The 24,080-nt window shown below is 32.6% G+C and overlaps 1 protein-coding gene across 2 annotated transcripts in view; it reads right to left on the reverse strand.

Moving 5' to 3' along the window:
- LOC145268846 (DNA repair and recombination protein RAD54B-like) overlaps positions 1-24,080 on the reverse strand; it is a 169,501-nt gene that overhangs the window by 54,019 nt on the left and 91,402 nt on the right. For both annotated transcript variants that reach the window (XM_080124518.1, XM_080124520.1), the window contains exons 3-9: positions 18,199-18,242; positions 16,374-16,594; positions 14,537-14,631; positions 12,303-12,324; positions 5,252-5,306; positions 3,089-3,176; positions 180-276 (exon numbers count right to left, since the gene is read on the reverse strand). In XM_080124518.1, the coding sequence (XP_079980644.1) occupies positions 180-276; positions 3,089-3,176; positions 5,252-5,306; positions 12,303-12,324; positions 14,537-14,631; positions 16,374-16,594; positions 18,199-18,242 (622 nt within the window). The remainder of the gene's footprint in view (positions 1-179; positions 277-3,088; positions 3,177-5,251; positions 5,307-12,302; positions 12,325-14,536; positions 14,632-16,373; positions 16,595-18,198; positions 18,243-24,080) is intronic.

The raw sequence follows: 24,080 nt of genomic DNA on the forward strand, positions 1-24,080 counted from the left end.
GAAAAGAGAAAAAAAGAAAATAAAAAGAGAAAGAAAAAAGAGAAAGAAAAAAGAGAAAGAAAAAAGAGAAAGAAAAAAGAAAAGAAAAAGGAGAAAGCAAAGGAAAAAGAGAAAGAAAAGAAAAAAGAAAGAAAGAAAAAGAAAAAAAGAAAAGAAAAAGACAAAGAAACAAAAAACACCTTTTGTTTTGACTGATGCTGTCGAGGATGGGCCACTGGCAGTTGGAAGAAAACACTTCCCAGATTTGAAGTTTTCTTCGGGAATACGAGACATCACCTGCAAAAGAAAGTTGCCATTATATTGATAGAAGACGACGCAGCTATAACGGAATTGGAGTTGAATTCCTTCAAAGTTTCTAAACTAGGAGATCTCTACTGGATGCACGTAAAGTTCAAAACCAGGACTTATATAGGGGTGGACGGATAATTTGGTTTTGGACAAAAAGGAAAACTTGTTGTAACGAAGAGTTGTGTGATGAATGTTTTACGGGCATGGTGGAGCATAGTTGCATAAATTGAAGCTCAGTCGAGCACCTGTCATGTAAAAACAATAGAGCAGAAAAAGAGTAGCAACGTCTGTTCTGTGAAGAAAGGCCATCATTCACTTAATTTTGAAGCCAGTTTTGTCCCCTGTCCAGGGAGGAGAGAGATTTCTGAGCAACACACCCCAGAAGTGGCAGCCGTACTCCATATTAGGACGTATTTGGCTATTATACTGGTAGAATGCTTTAAAAATTGGTACAAACCTGCTTTTGTGCAACCTGTAGTGTACAGCATGTGATTAAATGCTAGTGTTAGGATGATTAATCGGAATAAGGAATTTTAAAAAAATCGAAGCTTTCTGGGGTGTCGAAATTGGTATCGAAATCGGAAAAATTTGAGCCTATTTTCCAATGCTAAAAACGATTCCTTAAATTATTTTTTTTATTTGATTTTTATTTAAGAAACATCTTCCACTGCTTGTAGTAATAATAAAATAAATATTTATTCATTTAAACTTCCAGTTAGACTAAAATCTCTAGACTACCCACTCACAAGTGTGTTTTTACATTTGACAAAATATAGGGACATTTAAGATATGTTTTTACAGTAATCGTGACAAAATAAAACTTTTATAGTTAAATATTTAGAGATTTATAAAGAATCGGAATCGGTAATTGTATCAGAATCAGGAATTTAGTACGGAATCTGTAATTGTATCGAAATCAGGAAAAATATCTCTATTAAATGCTTTAAAACTTGGTATAAACCTGCTTTTGTGCAGCCTGCAGTGTCCAGTACAGACAAAAAGGATGAAAAAAACAGAAAAAAAATGACTGCTACTTCTTTTTATATGCCTGCGATCTCATATGCACCTCATATGCAAATGAAATTCGTCTGGTCTAAATAAAAAGCCTGGCTTTTCAGAGAGTTACTTGATTTGGATTTGAATGGAGTAGCGAGTTTCTGACAGCAGTGCGTCGAGTTTTAATGCTGGAAATTATTAGTTGGAAGTACAGCATAGTTAACAATCCATCAGGGGAAGTGTAGAATAGTTAACACTTGACTTATTTAACCCCATCACTTCACTCACTAGATTTTGAAGTCAGTTTTGTACTCTATCGAACTGTGAACAGCACCTGCCAGGTTGTGACAACAGTACCCCATATTAGGACATATTTGGCTTTTACACAGATAAAGTATTGCGTCCAGAGTGAGATACCAACCATTTTCCCAGTGAACTTAGTGACAGATTTGATGTACAACTTCCATTTCGGGTTTGGAGTGAAGATCAGTTTCAGAGTATCCTGTATCTCAATAAAGCCACCATTCGTCCGTACTGCTGCACTAGCCTATAGCCCAACCCTCTTGGATGTTGGTGCTAAAAATAATTTTTAATAATTCTCGCACTGTCTAACAGCATATCGTGGCAGTGTCACATTCTTAGACTAGTTTTACAAGTACGGTGCTTTTACTGCATCCGTATTCCCCCCCCCTCCCCCACTAGCAGCAAAATCACATTCTTCCACTGTAAAGGTCCGTAGATACGGGAAGATTTCCGAGTCTGATAGTTTCTTTTCTCGAACCATTTTCCTGTAAAATTCCCTTACCACTTGTACATATCCAGCTGACAGCATCAACATGCAAACATTTAAATGTAATGTAAACAAGCATCTTGCTACCTGTAAAGCATGTAAGACGTGTACTACTGTCCATTGAAGAGTTCCACTCAAAAAGAAAATGGTTGCTTCCATCTTTTCTACATATTAGTTCTAAGGGGCAGATAACTCCATATCAGGGATAAATAGTTCTAAGGGGCAGATAACTCCATATCAGGGATAAATAGTTCTAAGGGGCAGATAACTCCATATCAGGGATAAATATCTCCCTAATTACTTCCCATATCAGGGGTAGATAACTCCCCAAGGACTTCCCATATCAGGGGCAAATAACTCCCCGAGTGCTTCCGATATCAGAGGCAGATAACAGGTACCTTGCATACCAGGTACAAATAACTCCCTGGTACCTCCCATATCAAGAGCAGATAACTTTCTAGCTTCCTGCATCAGGGGCAGATAACTCTTTTACTTATATATTACTAATGTCCCCATCCAGGTTGTCCTTCCTATAAATCTAGCCTTCATCAAAGTAGCCCCTTATTCTTTAATTTAGAATGAATATCCTTGTTTTATTGTTATTTCCACGGCAGGTGCTCGTCTCAACTCCAATCTCTGGTCCCCCCTCGCCAATCTTTCACGAAAAACACCCGTCTGGCTGAATCCACTGTGAAAAATTTCCCCCACTCTTTATCTGTGCCTAAATCAAAACGTGGATTCCATGAACAAAGCTTCTTTCTTAGAACTGCACACCTGTGGAACTCTGTTCCGTCTGCCTGCTTCCCACCTGACTACAACTTGGATGTCTTTAAGTCCAATGTTAACAAATTCCTAATGGACTGCCCTCTTAAGTAAACACTTCATTAAATCTTCACACTAACATACTGTACTTGCAATAACCCTTATCCCTGAGTGGCTTCTGGGCCTTGATAAGCTGTGACCACCATGTAAAAAAAAAAAAAAAAAAAAAAAATGAATAAAAAATTTTCTTACCAAAATTTCTTTCCCACCAAACGCCAATGTTTGGTCACCTTCCAAAGTGTTTAGCAACGATTCTTTGTAACTCGAACATTTACCGATTCTGAAAAAAAAATGTTTATAAGATATATTTAGAAAAACAATTTTAAACAAGAGTTGTAGCTAACAAAGTTATCTTGTCGAAAGGGGAAAGGGTGGAAAGAGTTTTGTTTGGTTGTTTTGTTTCTCGAGTTATTTAATTGCCAAATTTGGTCATTTATAAAAAAAATTTTATGCTTCAAATATTTATTCATGGTGTTTACTGGCATGCAGATTTCCTGAGTTCAACAGAAACATTTCTGAGTTCGGTAAGATACCCCCAAAGAAGGTTGGAGGTTACATCGGCCAAAACGTTGTAAAAATAACATTCAAGATAAGAAGAATGGTCCGAATAATCAGAATAATTCTTTGTTCCAGGTTCTTTAGATCTTCGACAATTTATTCTTACAAGGTTACCTTTTACTGACATCGCACGAGCATAGGACGACCTAGATCCACGTACATCTGGCAAATTGCACATGACGTCAACTGTAATCCTAGAGATATGAGGGAAATTTGAAGAGAGAGAGAGAGAGAGAGAGAGAGAGAGAGACAGAGAGAGATTCACATTGGGCCAGACAAGATAGACATTTTTTATTAGTTATTCAGGATGAAAGATGTGTAGTATACCACCTGCTGCAGTTTCATGGTATTTTCATGTACTTCAACTCTTCTGGGTTATCTTTTCAGAAATCTTTGTAAAAATACATTATCTGTTTTACAGAGCGATACATCACTTTCCTATTAAGTGTTTTGTGTTTGGTTTGATTGTTTTGTTTTACGGCATATCAACCCTTTTTTTCAGGTTATTTAATACCAAATCCAGTCATTTTGGAAAATAATTTTATTTTTCAAATTCTTTATATCCTCAAATATTTATTCACTAGTGTGGGTGCCCGGCGTTGTCCGGGTGTTTGTCGGTGTAAAAAAAAAAAAAAAAATTTTTGGAGGCAGGTAGGCTTGAACCCGAAACTTTGAGGCGAAGGTGGAAAAAGAAGTATGAAAAAACCTGGCATCTTACTGCTCGGCCAAGACGGGACAGAAACTGAAAAGTGTTTTAATTTAACGATTAAAAAGTTAAGTGAGAGGTGCGTGAATTTAATGAGGTCAAACATCATGCGACTTAACTTTGGCTGCAAGCCGGTTTTTCCAAGATGTTGGGGAAAACCAGTTCCCCATAAACAGGGGAGTGTCCAAATGAATAGCAATCGTCTGCTATGGCGGGTTTTGGTGCATTGATCAAAGCTCATTGCTTTCTGGACGTCCCCATACAAGTGCCAGGGAGCTTGGTTTTGCTGCGGGTTCAGTTTTATATACGGAAAAGCTAAAGAAAAATGCGGAGACCAAGAAATATCACGAAAATAATGTGTAAAAGTCGCCCAAATAAAAGATACAAGCGACTCCCTTTCGTAAACTGGAGATATTATATTCTAGGTACTATATAAAAGATTCTAAGAAACAGTTCCCCCCCCCCCCGAGGCCCTATCCCCTCCCAAAAAAGCCTGTGCCAGACATACACAAAAACGCACACACTAACACACATTTTGTCTTTTATATATATATATATAGATGGTGTTTGGTTTGGTTATTTATAAAGGAAATATGTTGTTCTTGTTTTTGACTTTACAGAACATGATTGAGTTTTGCAAAAGAAAAGGGAAAAAAAAAAATGACATCAATGTCTGGTGCATTTTAGGCCAGGAAACGATTATTTTCAAACAACCTGATGCGGTAGAGAAATTATAAGACTGGAATGCAAGAATGGTTTTGACGGCAAAAGAATATGTGCAAATACACAGAATGTAAGTGTACACACATACACTGTAACTGCAGTGATTTGCAACTCGGAAAATATGTGAATGAAAATTTGAATGCATAAGTTCAATCATCATAACAATGCAATTTGCAATCTCTCATTCGAAATTTTTTACAGATTTCAAAGTTCAACAAGACTGCCCTGAAGAAGGTCGAAGGTTACATCGGCTGAAACGTTTTGAAAATAACATCAAAGATGAGAACAGTAATCTAAATAATAGAAATTGTCAATCCTCATCTAAAAAAATGTCGAAGTTTAATTAAAAAAAATCTGGAAAAACTTACTCTTTCCCTTCCATGTCATACAAGGTAGCTTTCCGACCGTGAGTGGCTAATACAGCTGAAAAAAAAAACATACAGTAAGAAAAAAAAATAGTAAAAAAAACAGTAAGAAAACACACAGTAAATCTAAAAAAAAAACAGTAAGAAAAAAACACAGAGTAAGAAAAAAAAAAAAAAAACGAACACACAGTAAGAAAAAACATACGGTAAGAAAAAAAAATAGTAAAAAACACAGTAAGAAAACACACAGTAAATCTAAAAAAAAAAAACAGTAAGAAAAAAACACAGAGTAAGAAAAAAACATACAGTAAGAAAAAAAATAGTAAAAAACACAGTAAGAAAAACACACACAGTAAATAAAAAAAAAAAAAACAGTAAGAAAAAAACATACGGTAAGAAAAAAACCACAGACTAAGAAAAAACACACACAGTAAGAAAAAAACATACGGTAAGAAAAAAACAGACAGTAAAAAAAAAAAAACTAACACACAGTAAGAAAAAAAAACACAGTAAGGAAAAATACATACAGTAAGAAAAAAAAAACACACAGTAAGTAAAAAACAAACAGTAAGATAACAACAAGCACGCAGTAAGAAAAAAACACACACACATAAGAAAAAAAACACTGTAGGAAAAAAACACACAGTAAGAAAAAAAAACACACAGTAAGAAACAAAAACAGTACGATAACAACAAACACGCAGTAAGAAAAAAAACACACACATAAGAAAAAAAATCACTGTAGAAAAAAAAAACACACAGTAAGAAAAAAAGACACACAGTAAGAAAAAAAAAACAATAAGATAACAACAAACACGCAGTAAGAAATAAAACACACACATAAGAAAAAAAAACACTGTAGAAAAAAAAACACACAGTAAGAAAAAAAACAGTAAGATAACAACAAACACGCAGTAAGAAAAAAACACACATAAGAAAAAAACACTGTAGAAAAAAGCACACAGTAAGAAAAAAACACACAGTAAGAAAAAAACAAACAGTAAGATAACAACAAACACACAGTAAGAAAAAAAACACACACATAAGAAAAAAAAAACACTGTAGAAAAAAACACAGTAAGAAAAAAAACACACAGTAAGAAAAAAAAACAAACAGTAAGATAACAACAGACACGCAGTAAGAAAAAAAACACACACATAAGAAAAAAACACACACATTAGAAAAAAAAACACTGTAGAAAAAAACACACAGTAAGAAAAAAAACACATAGTAAGAAAAAAAACAAACAGTAAGAAAAAAACACACACAGTAAGAAAAAAAAACACACAGTAAGAAAAAAAAACACAGTAAGAAAAAAATCACAGTAAGAAAAAAAAACAAACAGTAAGATAACAAACACGCAATAAGAAAAAAAAAACACAGTAGGAAAAAAACACAGTAAGATAACAACAAACACGCAGTAAGAAAAAAAACACACATAAGATAAAAAATAATCAATAAGAAATAAAAAAATACAGTAAAAAATAAAAATCTTCACGAAAAACAATGATTAAAAATGTATAATTGGAATCATGCCACAGATACATGTACATCTTGAATTGTATCTAATTTTTCGTTTTCATGGTGAGTTTTATGTCATACAAGTAAGATTGCTCTCCCTATTTAATAACCTTCCCATGAGGGCAGAGTTAGACACAAGGCCGTAAATTGTCTACTGTTAGGTTGAGAAAGCATCTTTGTATAAAGGGAACAAACTGGGATTTACACCGATTTCAAAGGAAAACGGTGGATCTGTGGAAGGGTCAGAATGGTCTATTTGTGTTATAGACGATCCCATCCCCGTTGTTAGTTGAATAAACTGAATGGTTTAATGGATTGAAAAGCAAAGGTTGCATGATGACGAAAACATACCAATATATATATTAGTGAAAGAATGTAGGTTTATTTACATAAATTTACATGAGAAATAATAAGGATATAGATAGAAAGAATAAGAGTTTGTTGAAAAAAGAGTAACGTTACTTGCAATTGATAAGAGGCTGACGGGTTAGTTAGGAGCGCTGGTTGGGTGGCCGATACCAACCGTAGCGGCTTTTCGTTACATGTTGACTGGTTGAGAGTTCAGCGAAAAAGAGGGAGAGAAATATAAGAAACAGAAAGTGATGTGGCTGTGTTGCTTTCCGGTTATCAGAATTAAAAGGTGACAATTGAGTAAGCTTGGGAGTACCATTTTTTGTCTGTGTGTCCATTGGCTGGGAATTTTTTATTTTTTTATTTTATTACATTTTCACCCTAAACAAGGCACATTGCCACTTTGATGTAGGGGCTATTATCAGGGATCTAAGTTGCAGGGGTACTATGTAAGGAGTTTAGCAGCAAGATGTCTGTTCACATTAAACTTGAACTTCTGCATGTCAGTACAGTTGGGGAAGCAGGAAACCGGAAGAGAATCTCAAAGTCCTGCAGTTCTGGGGAAGAAGCTATTAGAGTAAAAGGCTTTCTTACATCTAGGGATCTCAACTGTGTAGGGGTGGGATTTCGCTGCTTGTCGGGTTTGTCGGGAATATTTTCGTTGTGATGATACAAGAGCTTGTAGTTCGTCAGAGCATCCACCATTAAAATACTTGTAAAACAGGCAGAGGGATGCAACATTTCGTCGGTGGGACAAGGGCTGAAATTTAGATGACAGTTCGGGACCTATTAGATTGGCGACTTTTTTTTTTTAATTTCCACAGATTATCTCCCTTTATTTAGACTTATTCAATGAACAGAGACGGATTCTAGCGTACCATTATTGAGATTTGTATTGTATTGTTCGTGATAAGCAAAATATACGGCACAATCATATTGACACATCAGCTGTCGTCAGATCACCAAAGTTAAGCAACGCTGCTCCTGATGGGTGACCATTTGGGACTAACAAGGCACTGTATGCAGGTGGAAAGTTAGATCAGTCCTCCTGCTTTTCAATGTGTAGTGGTGACGTGCACACACATTATTAGCAATAAAATGATGGAGTTTACCGAACTGAGTGGCACCTCATCAGATGTTACAGCAGAAAGACCATTCAAAATTTAAAAAAAAAAAAAAAAGACTAATCTGCAAGTTTTTTTTTTTTTACATAGGAATCACCACTTATCAAGGCCAAGAAGCCACTCGAGGATAAGGGTTAAAGAATGTACAATAACCAATGGGACAATAACGTAGTAATCGTTAGTAGTGAAAATTTGGTAAATTGGATTACTTAACGGGGACCGTCTCATCAAAAATTGTTTACGTTGGACTTGAAGATGACCATATTGTAATCAGTCGAAAAGCAGGTAAATGGAAGAGAGTTCCACAGGTGTGCAGTTCTAAGAAAGAAACTTTGTTCATGGAATCCATGTTTAGGGTTAGGCACGGATAAAGAGTGGAGAAAATTATTGATAGTGTTTTCAGCTAGACGAGTGTTTCTCGTGAAAGTTTGGCAAAGGAGAACCATAGATTGGAGCTAAGACAAGCACTTGCCAGTGGGTTATAATCATAGCAGGGAAACCCGCTTAGCAACAAAATTTCACCCCTTCATTATTGAGGTCCCTAAATGCCAGAAAGCTTTCTACTCTAATAGTTTCTTCCCTTAGAACAGATAGACTTTGGAATTCCCTTCTTGCTACCTGTTTCCCTGATTGTACTAATATGCAGAAATTTAAATTTAATGTAAACCAACATCTTGTTAATCTTTCCTAGGCATGGTCCCAAATGGTAGCCCTTTATGTGTAAGTGGTGATATACCTCACGTGAACGTGAGTAAAAAAAAAAAACTTGGGTTATAGTCAGCTAATGTACTTCCTAACTTCTGTTGTGTCTGCTACCGGAAGCGGGGGACAAGGCAAATCAGTTCCTTCACTTTTATTGTTCTTCAGTATTTCTATTGTGAAACGATTTATGAAATAAAATATAAAAAAAGAACATTATTGAAAAATATACACTAAAAATTAACAAAATTATAAAAAGATAAAAATAACAGAATTAGTTTTTAATTTGCACTTTTAATAACGAAATTAAAAAAAAATTTTTTTATTTTATTCGAATTTCATAAGAAATATATGATCATGAAATTATAAAAATAAGTTTTATTTTTTTTTATTTGTATGAACGATTTATATAATAAATATGTTTATGAATGTATAAAAAAATAAAATTATTAAAATCAAAATAACAAAATTTCAAACCTCATAAAAAAAACGTATCCAATACATAATATTCACACAAATAGTTTTAAAATATTTTTAAAAGTGTTTTCAATAATTCTTTTAAAAAGAATAAAATAATTTCACTAATCAGTAGTTAAAATAAGATCGCAAAAAACTTTTCAATGATTATTCAAGAAAAAAAAGAACGATTGGAAAAACATAATAAAAAGGTACATCCGTGGGAGAAAAAACGAAGGAACTAATTTGCCTTGTCACCGCTTGGTTGGTTTGGTTGTTTTTGTTTTACGGCATATCAACCCTTATCAGTTCATTTAATGACAAATCCAGTTATTTGGAAGAAAAATTTTTTTAATTAGAATAGTTTTTTTTCAAGTCGGTTTCTATTTAACCCATAGTTGGGACCCTAACAGATACTACCACCCTGGGTCAGAATGGACCTGGGAGCAATGGCAATTAAAGGGTGGCTCCACACTCCCCAAAGCCCGCAAGCTGGGGCCTCACCATTGGATATAGTTTAAGGTCATATCCAGGACCCTTGTCACCGCTTTCGGTAGCAGCCATGCTGAAAGTTAGGAAGTACGTTAACTGACGATGACCGAACCTTGTTACCGTTTCAGGGACTTTATCTCTCAGCATAAATTTCTGTTTAAAGAGACACTAGTCAAAAGGAGAAATCAGATTCTGGGTGTTCAAAGCCAAAATCAGAGATATTTCCAATTTCATTGTTTCTAATCAAGATGTTTATCATTACCTTATTAGATCTTATCTTATGAGTGGCTTTTGGGTTTCTATAAACAGTGACTCATATACCCAAATTTAAGCAACACTAAGCCTGATGGATGACCATTTGGGACTAACAAGGTGCTGTATGCAGGTGGAAGGTCAAGTCAGCCACCTTGCCTTCCAATGTGTGTTTTTTTTGTTTTTTTTTTGTTTTTTTTACACAGTGATCACCATTTATCAAGGCCCGGAAGCCACTCAGGGATAAGGGTTATTGCAAGTACATTACGTTAGTGTGGAGATTTGATGGAGTGTTTACTTAAGGGGGCGGTTCATTAGGAATTTGTTAACATTAGACTTGAAGACATCCAAGTTGTAGTCCGGAGGGAAGCAGGCAGACGGAACAGGCGTGCAGTTCTAAGAAAGAAGCTTTGTTCATGGAATCCGCGTTTTGATTTAGGCACAGATATAGAGTGGGGGAAATTTTTCACAGTGGATTCAGCTAGACGGGTGTTTTTCATGAAAGATTGGCGAGGGGGGACCAGGGATTGGAGTTCAGACGAGCACCTGCCATGAAAATAACGATAAAACAAGGATAGGCTCGCAACGTCTCTTCTGTGAGAGAGGGGTTGCAGGGTAGAGAAAAGGGCATCCCCCACTAAGCCACGAAGTCTATTTTGTACTCTGTCAAGGCATGATAGGCTGTTTTTGGCAGCTCCTGCCCAGATATGGCAACAGTATTCCATCCTTGGACGTACTTGGCTTTTATATAGATAGATAGTGTAGTGGTGACGTGCGCACACATTAACAGTTTACCAAACTGAGTGCCACCTCATCAGATATATACTCGAAAAAAGACTAATCTGATGTAAATCTATGGACATTAAAAACCCTAACACCTATGGCATACCGTATCAGTCTGGTCTCTATTTTTGGAAAAACTCCAGTGGCTCGTAACCATAGCATAGAATCTTGTTACTGTAAAGTCGAACAGAATGAAGGAAGAAAGCGACCACATGTCTGCGCGTGTTGTCTTACCTGCTGGGAGGATCACAGGGAGGGCAGAAATTAAAAATGGCGGCTGTGGGTTTTGTAAGATTATTGACGTCACATGCCTCACATGACTGTTTTTCTGGCCGCCGATTGGCTGATGACGAACGCTTGGACAATAAAAGGAGTATGTTCAGAAGATCGAGGACAGTGTGTATCAACTGCATCAGTGTGATTAGAAGTTCGACGTGTGTGTTAATCAACTGCTGTAGTTGCGAAACGAATTCAGTTACTTTTACAGGAACTTAATCTCTCAGTATAAATTCCTGTTTAAAGAGACACTAGTCAAAAGGAATAATCAGATTCTGGGTGTTCAAAGCCAAAATCAGAGATATTCCCAATTTCATCGTTTCTAATTAGGATTTTTTCATCTCTATCAGCATTGACTCATGACTAAAAAAAAAAAAAAAAAAATGATGATTATGACCATCGCAGGGAACCTCGTATCTGTAAAAACATTATTTTATCAAGTCGACAAATCAAATTCTGAGTGTCCAAACCCAAAATCAGAGATATCAATTAGACATTTTGGTATGCTTGAGAATATATCTTGCAGGCTGAGTTTGCCACAAGGCCTAGAGGTCTTTCTGCAAGCACTAGAGCAAAACGTTGTATAATGTTAGGTGGGAACCGATCGATCTGCAGATGGAAGATCGGAAGGTGGGTTCTGCCATAGTGTTATTCCTTAAGCGTCTCTTTATCAGGTAAATATGCTGGGATTACGTTCTATCACCCAGAGTCACATTCGTGAATATGATTGGGTTTTCGTCTAAACGTACTGTTCACTTTTGGATGATTTCTGTAAGGTGGGTGTACGGGAGAAAGTCTAGCGTGTTGAGACGGACGTCTTAAACTTTATCCACGATCGATGGTGGTAGATCCTGTTGTACTGAGGCATATTTTTGTTGTGTCATGTGACTTTCTTCGCTGCATATATAGCCTTGCGTTAAATGAAATAACGTTTGGTGTTACCATATTGTACGGTAATCATTTCTAATCAAGATGCTGTTTATCACTAACTGATTTTTTTTTAGTGACTTTTGGGCCTCTATAAGCAGTGACACTGGAGTAAAAAAAAAAAAAATCAAGAAAAAATTATGCAAAAAAAACAAAAAAAAAAAACAACTTACCATCGCCTTCCCATTTCTTATGCTGAAAAACAAGAATTTAAATAAAACATCAGCCAAATAAAAAAAAAAAATGATATATCAAAGATGGCGTGAATATCACAAAACGCAATCGCAACCATTCTTCTGATTTTTTTTTTTTTCTGTAATCATGCCTATATTCTTTTCATTTTCTTTTAAAGTTATTTTTCTGATGTTTCTGCCCCACGAAACAGGTGTTGTCAAGAATTGAACATTTTAACATGCTTAAAGAAATAAACTGTAAGATAGACAACATCTGAAAATTTGGAACATCAACCTTGTTTTGTTTTTTTTATATACTTTGTAGTTACATCGAGTTTCATACGTAAATTAAAGGATTCATAAAAATAAAAAGTGAAATATAATTGAATAAGTATATTTTTCTCATATATATATTTCCCGCAAAACCTGTGGAGGGGAGACTGAAACTTGCTAATATGATTTCAAATGATCTGAAATAACAGCAAGGGGAGACTTGATTCCAAACTTTTTAGATTATTATCAATGCTTGTCTATAGATTTTGTGAAATAAATATATGTTAAATCATGTCTATATTTCAGTTAATATATTTAACAAAGTTAAAATTTGCCATCAATTGCTCAGCAATTCATTGGACGAACGTTTTCGGAAGCGCATTGTGACATCGGACGAAAAATAGGTCTATCTGGTCCCGCACAATCGAAACAAGCAATGGACTTTATTTTAAGGATTAATTTTTTTTTTTTTTTTTGTTATTACTTGACATGTATAATTTCAATTTTTTTTAAGGGGTTTACAAATTTTTGGGACAACCTACTAAATAAATATATAGCTCTACTTAATTATTGTAATTCTTCATATTTTAACAGAAAAAGATGTCCTCATATGACAATTTCAATTCCGGTGACATGAATCTTGAAGATAAGCCGTTAAAGTTGGTTGATAATGGCGACTTGCAAACCAGATTGGACACTGATCCTTCATTGCGCACTTGAGAATTGGCTGATGAACTTGGAATTGGCAAATTGACTATTCACCGACATTTGAAGCAACTTGATTTTATTCACAAAAACCAAGATTCGAACAAACTCACTCCAACAGAGGAGTTAAAATTTGTCATCAATTGCTCAGCAATTCATTGGATGAGCATTTTTGGAAGTGCATTGTGACTGGACGAAAAATGGGTCTATCTGGTCAAGCACAATCAGGTCAAGCGATGGTTTTTATTTTAAGGATTATTTTTTTTGTTATTACTTATTATAATTAACTTATTATAATTAAATTATTACTTATTATAATTGACTTATTATAATTAAATTATTACTTATTATAATTAAATTATTACTTATTATAATTGACTTATTATAATTAAATTATTACTTATTATAATTGACTTATTATAATTAAATTATTACTTATTATAATTGACTTATTATAATTAAATTATTACTTATTATAATTAAATTATTACTTATTATAATTGACTTATTATAATTAAATTATTACTTATTATAATTGACTTATTATAATTAAATTATTACTTATTATAATTGACTTATTATAATTAAATTATTACTTATTATAATTGACTTATTATAATTAAATTATTACTTATTATAATTAAATTATTACTTATTATAATTGACTTATTATAATTAAATTATTACTTATTATAATTGACTTATTATAATTAAATTATTACTTATTATAATTGACTTATTATAATTAAATTATTACTTATTATAATTAAATTATTACTTATTATAATTGACTTATTATAATTAAATTATTACTTATTATAATTAAATTATTACTTATTATAATTGACTTATTACAATTAAATTATTACTTATTATAATTGACTTATTATAATTAAATTATTACTTATTATAATTAAATTATTACTTATTATAATTGACTTATTATAATTAAATTATTACTTATTATAATTAAATTATTACTTATTATAATTGACTTATTATAATTAAATTATTACTTATTATAATTAAATTATTACTTATTATAATTGACTTATTATAATTAAATTATTACTTATTATAATTAAATTATTACTTATTATAATTGACTTATTATAATTAAATTATTACTTATTATAATTAAATTATTACTTATTATAATTGACTTATTATAATTAAATTATTACTTATTATAATTAAATTATTACTTATTATAATTGAGCACTATCCTATTAACATAGTAAAGGTGAAAAATTTACCTTCTTTTTAGAAAATTTACACCATACGACTTGAAAATAGTTTTCTGTTTGTGATGAAGGGCTGTTGGAACCATTTTGCACGTTGCAGTCACTGTCTGGAATAGAAAAACCAAACAAAAATTTAATACATCAGCAACAAACATATAAAATTAAACTCTCCGTTAAAAAAAACACAAAAGATAAAACAAACTAATATAAGTGTTATATGAGGAGAGCTGTCCGCTTCTCATGTAAGTAAGAAGCAGACGAGATAAGTGAAAATCTATCTATACTCCTATAAATTCGTTTTTCTTTTGTGTGTGTGATATTTATATTAAAAACCCTCTTTTCTATTTATTTAAAAAGAAAATACAATTTTCTTATATATGGGTTGTGGAATTGCATTCACTAGCAAAAGATCTAGCCTATTTGCATATTCGTTTAAACATTCATTTTAGTTAATTCCCTATTAGTTGCTTCGGTTTTCTAATGGGATGATTATCTTTAGTTAACTATTACGTGTAATTATATTCATGCAGATATTCTACATGATTTATACTTGCATAATATTTGCAAAAAAGTTTATAGTAAACACAAAATTGTTTCCATATATATTTATGTATACGTATATAATTTTGTTTACTCTATTATATCTATAAAAGTGAACATGTGTGTGTGTGTGTGTGTGTGTGTGTGTGTGTGTGTGTGTGTGTCTGTGTACATTTCCCTACGCAATAACTCTCAATTTTCAGTCTACAGACTCAAAATTTGATATACAGGGTACTGAGATTTGGGAAAATCTTTGTGATTGGTTTTTGGCCAAAGATTTGGGTGTTAAGGGGTCAAAGTTCAACGATTTGATCTTTGAGAACTCTACCAAACTCCTCCGCCAATTTTGGGTCTAAACAATTGAAAATTTAGATATAGGTTCCTTGGACATGGATCTAACTTAATAACTTGATTTGAGCCCAAAACAATAAATGTTAAGGCGTCATAATAGGGATGAAAGTTAAAAAAAGTTTGATCTCTGCAGTCTCTACCAAATTACTCAGACAATTTTTGGTCTAAACATTTGAAATTTTACATAAAAGGTATTCAGAGATAGGGCAAGCTTTTTAATTGGTTTGGGTAAAAAATTTGAGCTACCAATATATAAATATATGTATGTATGTATGTTTGCATGTCTGCCTAAAACTTTCGACAGAGGTGATAAATTTTTACAAGATCAGTATCGTTTTGAAGCATTCTTCATAGACTTAAGATGACCAAACCTAACCAAAAACTATTCTAGATTGATTATCAATCGAATCATCCTAAGTGTATGAAGAATGCACTCAGTCATCTACATGATTTTTGGAGTATGATATTTTCTTTAGTCATGGGTATGTACTATCATATGGATTTATCTTTTCTATTGTTCTTTGATATACGGGGGAATTGTGGAGAAGTACCGATAAAAGAAAAAGATGATAACCTTGCTTGTTTTCCGAAGATACTCCCAGCGTTTTTTATCCATCTGGCAATAGCTAAGATGGTAACAACAAAAGCTGAAGCGCTAAATAACGACAAAGTCATTTTTTATTTATTTTAACTTTTGAAATCATTATTATATACATATTGGGTACAATATAATAATCAATAAAGAATTAATAAATCTGAAATTGTCTATAGATAAATATAGCACCAGTGGTACTTCACCCAGGTATAAAACCAAACTGCATTTCATCTACATGATTTTTGGAGTATGATATTTTCTTTAGTCATGGGTATGTACTATCATATGGATTTTTCTTTTCTTTTGTTTTTTGATAGATGGGGAAATTGTGGAGAAGTACCAATAAAAGAAAAAGATGATAACCTTGCTTGTTTTCCGAAGATACTCCCAGCGGCGACTGATATGAGGTTGCATGTGGTTTGCTACCAGACGACGTAGTTGTGATGGAGGGACTACTTTTCGTGAAAGCGAACGTTCGGGGAGTTGCGGCTTGGGATGTGTTGTTGTTCTGGGTTGAGTTTTCGTCATTTTTGTAATCAACATTTCTGTCGGGGTCAGGGTTGCTCGACAACACATTTAAACCTCTGAAAAAAAAAAAATAATAAAAATAATATCAGTGATCACAAAACAACAAAGAAAATGGTGGGTACAATGAGGATCTCCGTTATTTTCATCAAAGTTGGAAATATTTTCAAATATTCACCGTTATGGAATTTGCGTTTCTTTCACCAGACTATTTTTAAGACTCATTTAAGGATTTCGCTTTCATTTTCATGCAACCATAACTACGATGAGGATCTCCATTATTTTTGTCAAAATTGGAAATATTTTCAAATCTTCACCAGCTATCGGCAAATAACTCCATTGCCTTGTGGATGCCTTGGGAAAGGCAAAGGGAGTTAACCCCGACAAAAATATCCGCTAGGCAGATGATGATGCACTGCAACATCTTTCCAGCAACTTCTACAACTGCGCTGGCTCTGACCATATTGGCATGCCTTTCTATTGAAATTTGTCTGCAATGTCGAGAAGGGGACCATTATAGCTACAATGATAATCCTCGTTATTTCCTTAAAAATTGAAAATATTTTTTAAATATTCATCGTTAAGAAATTCGCATTTCTTTCGCCAGACTCTTTTTTAGAAAGAACTAGCGAGGAGATAGTGAAGCACTACAATACATTTCCGATAACTCCTGCAGTTATTATGGTTCTGATCGTATTTGCTCGCCTTTCCGTCGGACTTTGTCTGCAATGCCGATAGAGAGACCCTTGTAACTTTGCAAACCTAGGTCTCCTTATTACCTGCATCCGGAAAGCCAATTCCAGCTTCGAATTGTACAACCACAGCAGATGTTGCGGTGCACCAGACTAGATGCAGAATGTCATTGTCTTATTAGACAGAAGGTTGCTATATGTGTAATAGAGTGAATGAGAAAATATTAGCAGGAGCTGTAAGATAGCTGGCTTGCGAGTATATTAGCAGCAGTAGCCGAAAAAAAGTACATATGCAAATTAGGAAGTATGCTTGCGTTGGTGCGATAAGAAAACGGAAAAAAGAGACACTTTATCAAATATCCATTACTAACAATTACTACGATATTATCCCATTGATTACTGTACACGCAATAACCCTTATCTCCGAGTGGCTTCCGGGCCTTGATAAGTGGTGACTACCATGTAAAAAAAAAGAGGGCAAGATTGTCTCAGTCATAAAGAATTTCTCCTCCACTTTCCAAAGACAGAAAAGGTGAACAGATTCTACACCGTGATCTTTATCTCTTCCTTATAAATTGAGGTTTGATGTGGGGTGACAAATCCTGTCAATACAACTTGCACTCAAAATGCATTGATCTGCCTCATGACCCCTGCTAGCATGCAGGTGCAACACGACCGTCAATCAAAGTTAACAATTTGAAGCATGTCAGTCTTAACCTTTCGACCTCTCTGAACTTAACTTGAACACAAGCAAGTTGGTTCAAGCTAGCACCGCGTCAGTGGCACACAACACCTACAGCTGCATTAAACGATGGAAGAAATGCGTAACTGTGGTTTGTATATAGAAAAGACTACTGCTATGAAAAGTAATCAGGGGCATAACTTATTGAACATCCTTCATATCTTTATGTTGATAAGAGGGCATAAAAGTGGTGCAAAATCATTCTTCTCATATATTATCATAACATTACCTGTTGAATGATGGTATTGTCTTCCTGGTTTCGTCATTTTCACCCTGAAAGTATAAAAGAATTAATAAATAAAACAAGAGCAACAAAAAGAAGCACATTCTGACTTTCTGTAAATATTAGTTGCACTCTGGGGGTAAGGGATGGGGGGGTGACACCATCAACCTTTTGAACGCTAAGGTCCACATCTACATTTACTGCCATAAAACTTAATACTAAACTTCTCGAACGGCTCCCAACCATTGTAAAACCCACTAACACTCTCAAAACCAACTCTAAAAACATCGCAAACACTAGACTCTGTAAATAGTCCCCAACCATTGTAAAACTCACCAACACTCAAAACCAACTCTAAAAACATCACAAACATTAGACTCTGCAAAATTCAACCATCATAAAATCCACCAACACTCACAAAACTAATTCTAAAATATATTGACCTTCTTTGTCCCAATCACTGCCACACCATGACCCCTACATCAGCTCCCCTTTGTGTGCGTTAGTGAACAAATTCCTAAATTTTCTCACATGCACCCATACACGCTATGTTACCAAGAGAGCTGATTTTCAGTAACTTGTACTGCAGATGGACATTGTAAAAATTAAGAAATCCAACAAAAATTAACTTCAAGCAGTTTACAATTAAGAACATTTTCCGTGTTTGTATGGGACATCACCTGGGCGACATTTTAATGATTTTCTTGAATATTTTCAGTATGGAACATGATATGACCCTGAAAATTCACTCAGGTAAGTTTTTTTTTTTTTTCTCATAGAAATTGCTCCAGACAAGACATGAAGGCACTTGATGTAAGGAGCTAAAAAAAAAAATACTACTTCAATGTCAAAAACTTGCCAACAATAAGTGTTAAATGGAATTGATTTTGACCCATCAAACAGCAATTCGTCCCTCTTTGTCAGAAACATCACTCATGAAATGTAAGGACTAAAGGTAGGGCTCAGTGAAAAAGTCGCATTTTTGATCTTTTTTTTTTTTTTTTAATAAAACGAACAAATTAAATTATTTAATTGGATTAATAGGATAATATAATTTTTTTTTTAATAAAACGAACAAATTCAAATTATTTAATTGGATTAATAGGATAATATAATTTTTTTTTTTAATAAAACGAACAAATTCAAATTATTTAATTGGATTAATAGGATAATATACTTTTTTTTTTTAATAAAACGAACAAATTCAAATTATTTAATTGGATTAATAGGATAATATACTTTTTTTTTTTAATAAAACGAACAAATTAAATCATTTAATTGGATTAATAGGATAATATACTTTTTTTTTTTAATAAAACGAACAAATTCAAATTATTTAATTGGATTAATAGGATAATATACTTTTTTTTTTAATAAAACGAACAAATCCAAATTATTTAATTGGATTAATAGGATAATATACTTTTTTTTTTTTTTTAAAACACTTGAGAAAACTTCGAATATTCATATCTTCAAATCTCAACATAAAATTAGGTGCATATTTAGAATCACACTAATTAAAAAAAAAAAAGACAGAAAAATCTTTATGATGTATGTACTTGTCATTGAACAAAGATGTCATATTCCAAAAATCACATGGGTTTGGCTAGTAACTTTCCTATTTGGCTAGTAAACAAAAATATTTAGTTGTCAAAGGTCAACTAAAGATAAATTTGTCCATAAAGCCAAAAAGGCCAAAATAAGGGAAGTCGTGAGGGACTACTCTTTGAGACCAAATATTTAGGAAGTTGGGCAGCGAGATGTCTGTTCAGATTACACTTGAATTTCTGCATGTCGGTACAGTCAGTGAAACAGGGGTCTGGGAGGGAGTTTCAAAGTGCAGCAGTATAAAGAAAAAAAGCTATTCAAGTCGAAGCCTTTACAGCATTTACGGATCTCTACAGTGTGAGATGAGTTTGGTTTGGTTGTTTTTGTTTTACGGCATATCAACCCTTTTCAGGTTATTTAATGCCGAATCCAGAGATTTTAAAGAAAAAATTTTTTAATAGAATATATTTGTTGTTTTCAAGTCGGTTTCTATTTAACCCATAGTTGGGACCCTAACAGGTACTGCCACTCCGGGTTAGAGTGGAACTGGGAGCAATGGCAATTAAAGGGTGGCTCCACACTCCCCAAAGCCCGCAAACTGGGGCCTCACAACTGGATATAGTTTAAGGTCATATCCAGAATCATGGGTGGGATGGGATTTTGATGCTTGTCAGGTTTGTCATCAACAAGGTACTAGTGATTTAACTTCGTCAGAAAACTTACTATTGAAAGACGTATCCCTTAACTCTCCGGGGTCGTGAAGGCGGTGCATTATTTCATGTAGCATGTCTTCGGCAAGAATAGCCTGGTGGCACCCATGCTTCTCCAGGGTCTGAGCACATACAGCACTTGGTATTTCCAAATGTATTGTTTTACTCAACGTCGCTTAACTTCGGTGATTTAACAGGAGCATGCATGTTTTCGAAACAGTTCACTTCTTGTAATTAAAAAAAAACTACTTCAGCTGGGATTGGAACCAAAACCTAAAGATATTGAATCAAAACCTAAAGATATTGAATCAAAACCTAAAGATATTGAATCAAAACCTAAAGATATTGAGTCAAAACCTAAAGACATTAAACCAAAACCTAAAGACATTGAATCAAAACCTAAAGATATTGAATCAAAACCTAAAGATATTGAATCAAAACCTAAAGATATTGAATCAAAACCTAAAGATATTGAATCAAAACCTAAAGATATTGAATCAAAACCTAAAGATATTGAATAAAACCTAAAGATATTGAATCAAAACCTAAAGATATTGAATCAAAACCTAAAGATATTGAATCAAAACCTAAAGATATTGAATCAAAACCTAAAGACATTGAATCAAAACCTAAAGTTATGTAATCAAAACCTAAAGACATTGAACCAAAACCTAAAGATATTGAATCAAAACCTAAAGATATTGAATCAAAACCTAAAGACATTAAACCAAAACCTAAAGACATTGAATCAAAACCTAAAGATATTGAATCAAAACCTAAAGATATTGAATCAAAACCTAAAGATATTGAACCAAAACCTAAAGATATTGAACCCAAATCTAAAGATATTGAATAAAACCTAAAGACATTAAACCAAAACCTAAAGATATTGAACCAAAACCTAAAGATATTGAACCAAAACCTAAAGACATTAAACCAAAACCTAAAGACATTGAATCAAAACCTAAAGATATTGAATCAAAACCTAAAGATATTGAATCAAAACCTAAAGACATTGAATCAAAACCTAAAGATATTGAATCAAAACCTAAAGATATTGAATCAAAACCTAAAGATATTGAATCAAAATCTAAAGATATTGAATCAAAACCTAAAGATATTGAACCAAAACCTAAAGATATTGAACCCAAATCTAAAGATATTGAATAAAACCTAAAGATATTGAATCAAAACCTAAAGTTATGTAATCAAAACCTAAAGACATTAAACCAAAACCTAAAGACATTGAATCAAAACCTAAAGATATTGAATCAAAACCTAAAGATATTGAATCAAAACCTAAAGATATTGAATCAAAACCTAAAGATATTGAACCAAAACCTAAAGACATTGAATAAAAACCTAAAGACATTGAACCAAAACCTAAAGATATTGAATCAAAACCTAAAGATATTGAATCAAAACCTAAAGATATTGAACCAAAACCTAAAGATATTGAACCCAAATCTAAAGATATTGAATCAAAACCTAAAGATATTGAACCAAAACCTAAAGACATTAAACCAAAACCTAAAGACATTAAACCAAAACCTAAAGACATTGAATCAAAACCTAAAGATATTGAATCAAAATCTAAAGATATTGAATCAAAACCTAAAGATATTGAACCAAAACCTAAAGATATTGAACCCAAATCTAAAGATATTGAATAAAACCTAAAGATATTGAATCAAAACCTAAAGTTATGTAATCAAAACCTAAAGACATTAAACCAAAACCTAAAGACATTGAATCAAAACATAAAGATATTGAATCAAAACCTAAAGATATTGAATCAAAACCTAAAGATATTGAACCAAAACCTAAAGACATTGAATCAAAACCTAAAGACATTGAACAAAAACCTAAAGATATTGAATCAAAACCTAAATATATTGAATCAAAACCTAAAGATATTGAACCAAAACCTAAAGATATTGAATAAAACCTAAAGATATTGAATCAAAACCTAAAGATATTGAACCCAAATCTAAAGATATTGAATAAAACCTAAAGATATTGAATCAAAACCTAAAGATATTGAATCAAAACCTAAAGATATTGAATCAAAACCTAAAGACATTGAATCAAAACCTAAAGATATTGAATCAAAACCTAAAGATATTGAATAAAACCTAAAGATATTGAATAAAACCTAAAGATATTGAACCAAAACCTAAAGATATTGAACCCAAATCTAAAGATATTGAATAAAACCTAAAGATATTGAATCAAAACCTAAAGTTATGTAATCAAAACCTAAAGACATTAAACCAAAACCTAAAGACATTGAATCAAAACCTAAAGATATTGAATCAAAACCTAAAGATATTGAATCAAAACCTAAAGATATTGAATCAAAACCTAAAGACATTGAATCAAAACCTAAAGTTATGTAATCAAAACCTAAAGACATTGAACCAAAACCTAAAGATATTGAATCAAAACCTAAAGATATTGAATCAAAACCTAAAGACATTAAACCAAAACCTAAAGACATTGAATCAAAACCTAAAGATATTGAATCAAAACCTAAAGATATTGAATCAAAACCTAAAGATATTGAACCAAAACCTAAAGATATTGAACCCAAATCTAAAGATATTGAATAAAACCTAAAGACATTAAACCAAAACCTAAAGATATTGAACCAAAACCTAAAGATATTGAACCAAAACCTAAAGACATTAAACCAAAACCTAAAGACATTGAATCAAAACCTAAAGATATTGAATCAAAACCTAAAGATATTGAATCAAAACCTAAAGACATTGAATCAAAACCTAAAGATATTGAATCAAAACCTAAAGATATTGAATCAAAACCTAAAGATATTGAATCAAAATCTAAAGATATTGAATCAAAACCTAAAGATATTTAACCAAAACCTAAAGATATTGAACCCAAATCTAAAGATATTGAATAAAACCTAAAGATATTGAATCAAAACCTAAAGTTATGTAATCAAAACCTAAAGACATTAAACCAAAACCTAAAGACATTGAATCAAAACCTAAAGATATTGAATCAAAACCTAAAGATATTGAATCAAAACCTAAAGATATTGAATCAAAACCTAAAGATATTGAACCAAAACCTAAAGACATTGAATCAAAACCTAAAGACATTTAACCAAAACCTAAAGATATTGAATCAAAACCTAAAGATATTGATTCAAAACCTAAAGATATTGAACCAAAACCTAAAGATATTGAACCCAAATCTAAAGATATTGAATCAAAACCTAAAGATATTGAACCAAAACCTAAAGACATTAAACCAAAACCTAAAGACATTGAATCAAAACCTAAAGATATTGAATCAAAACCTAAAGATATTGAATCAAAACCTAAAGACATTGAATAAAAATCTAAAGATATTGAACCAAAACCTAAAGATATTGATCCAAAACCTAAAGACATTAAACCAAAACCTAAAGACATTGAATCAAAACCTAAAGATATTGAATCAAAATCTAAAGATATTGAATCAAAACCTAAAGATATTGAACCAAAACCTAAAGATATTGAACCCAAATCTAAAGATATTGAATAAAACCTAAAGATATTGAATCAAAACCTAAAGTTATGTAATCAAAACCTAAAGACATTAAACCAAAACCTAAAGACA

The sequence above is a fragment of the Euprymna scolopes genome, chromosome 44, assembly GCF_053919585.1.
Source record: "Euprymna scolopes isolate OS-2025 chromosome 44, ASM5391958v1, whole genome shotgun sequence".
Taxonomy (NCBI): domain Eukaryota; kingdom Metazoa; phylum Mollusca; class Cephalopoda; order Sepiida; family Sepiolidae; genus Euprymna; species Euprymna scolopes.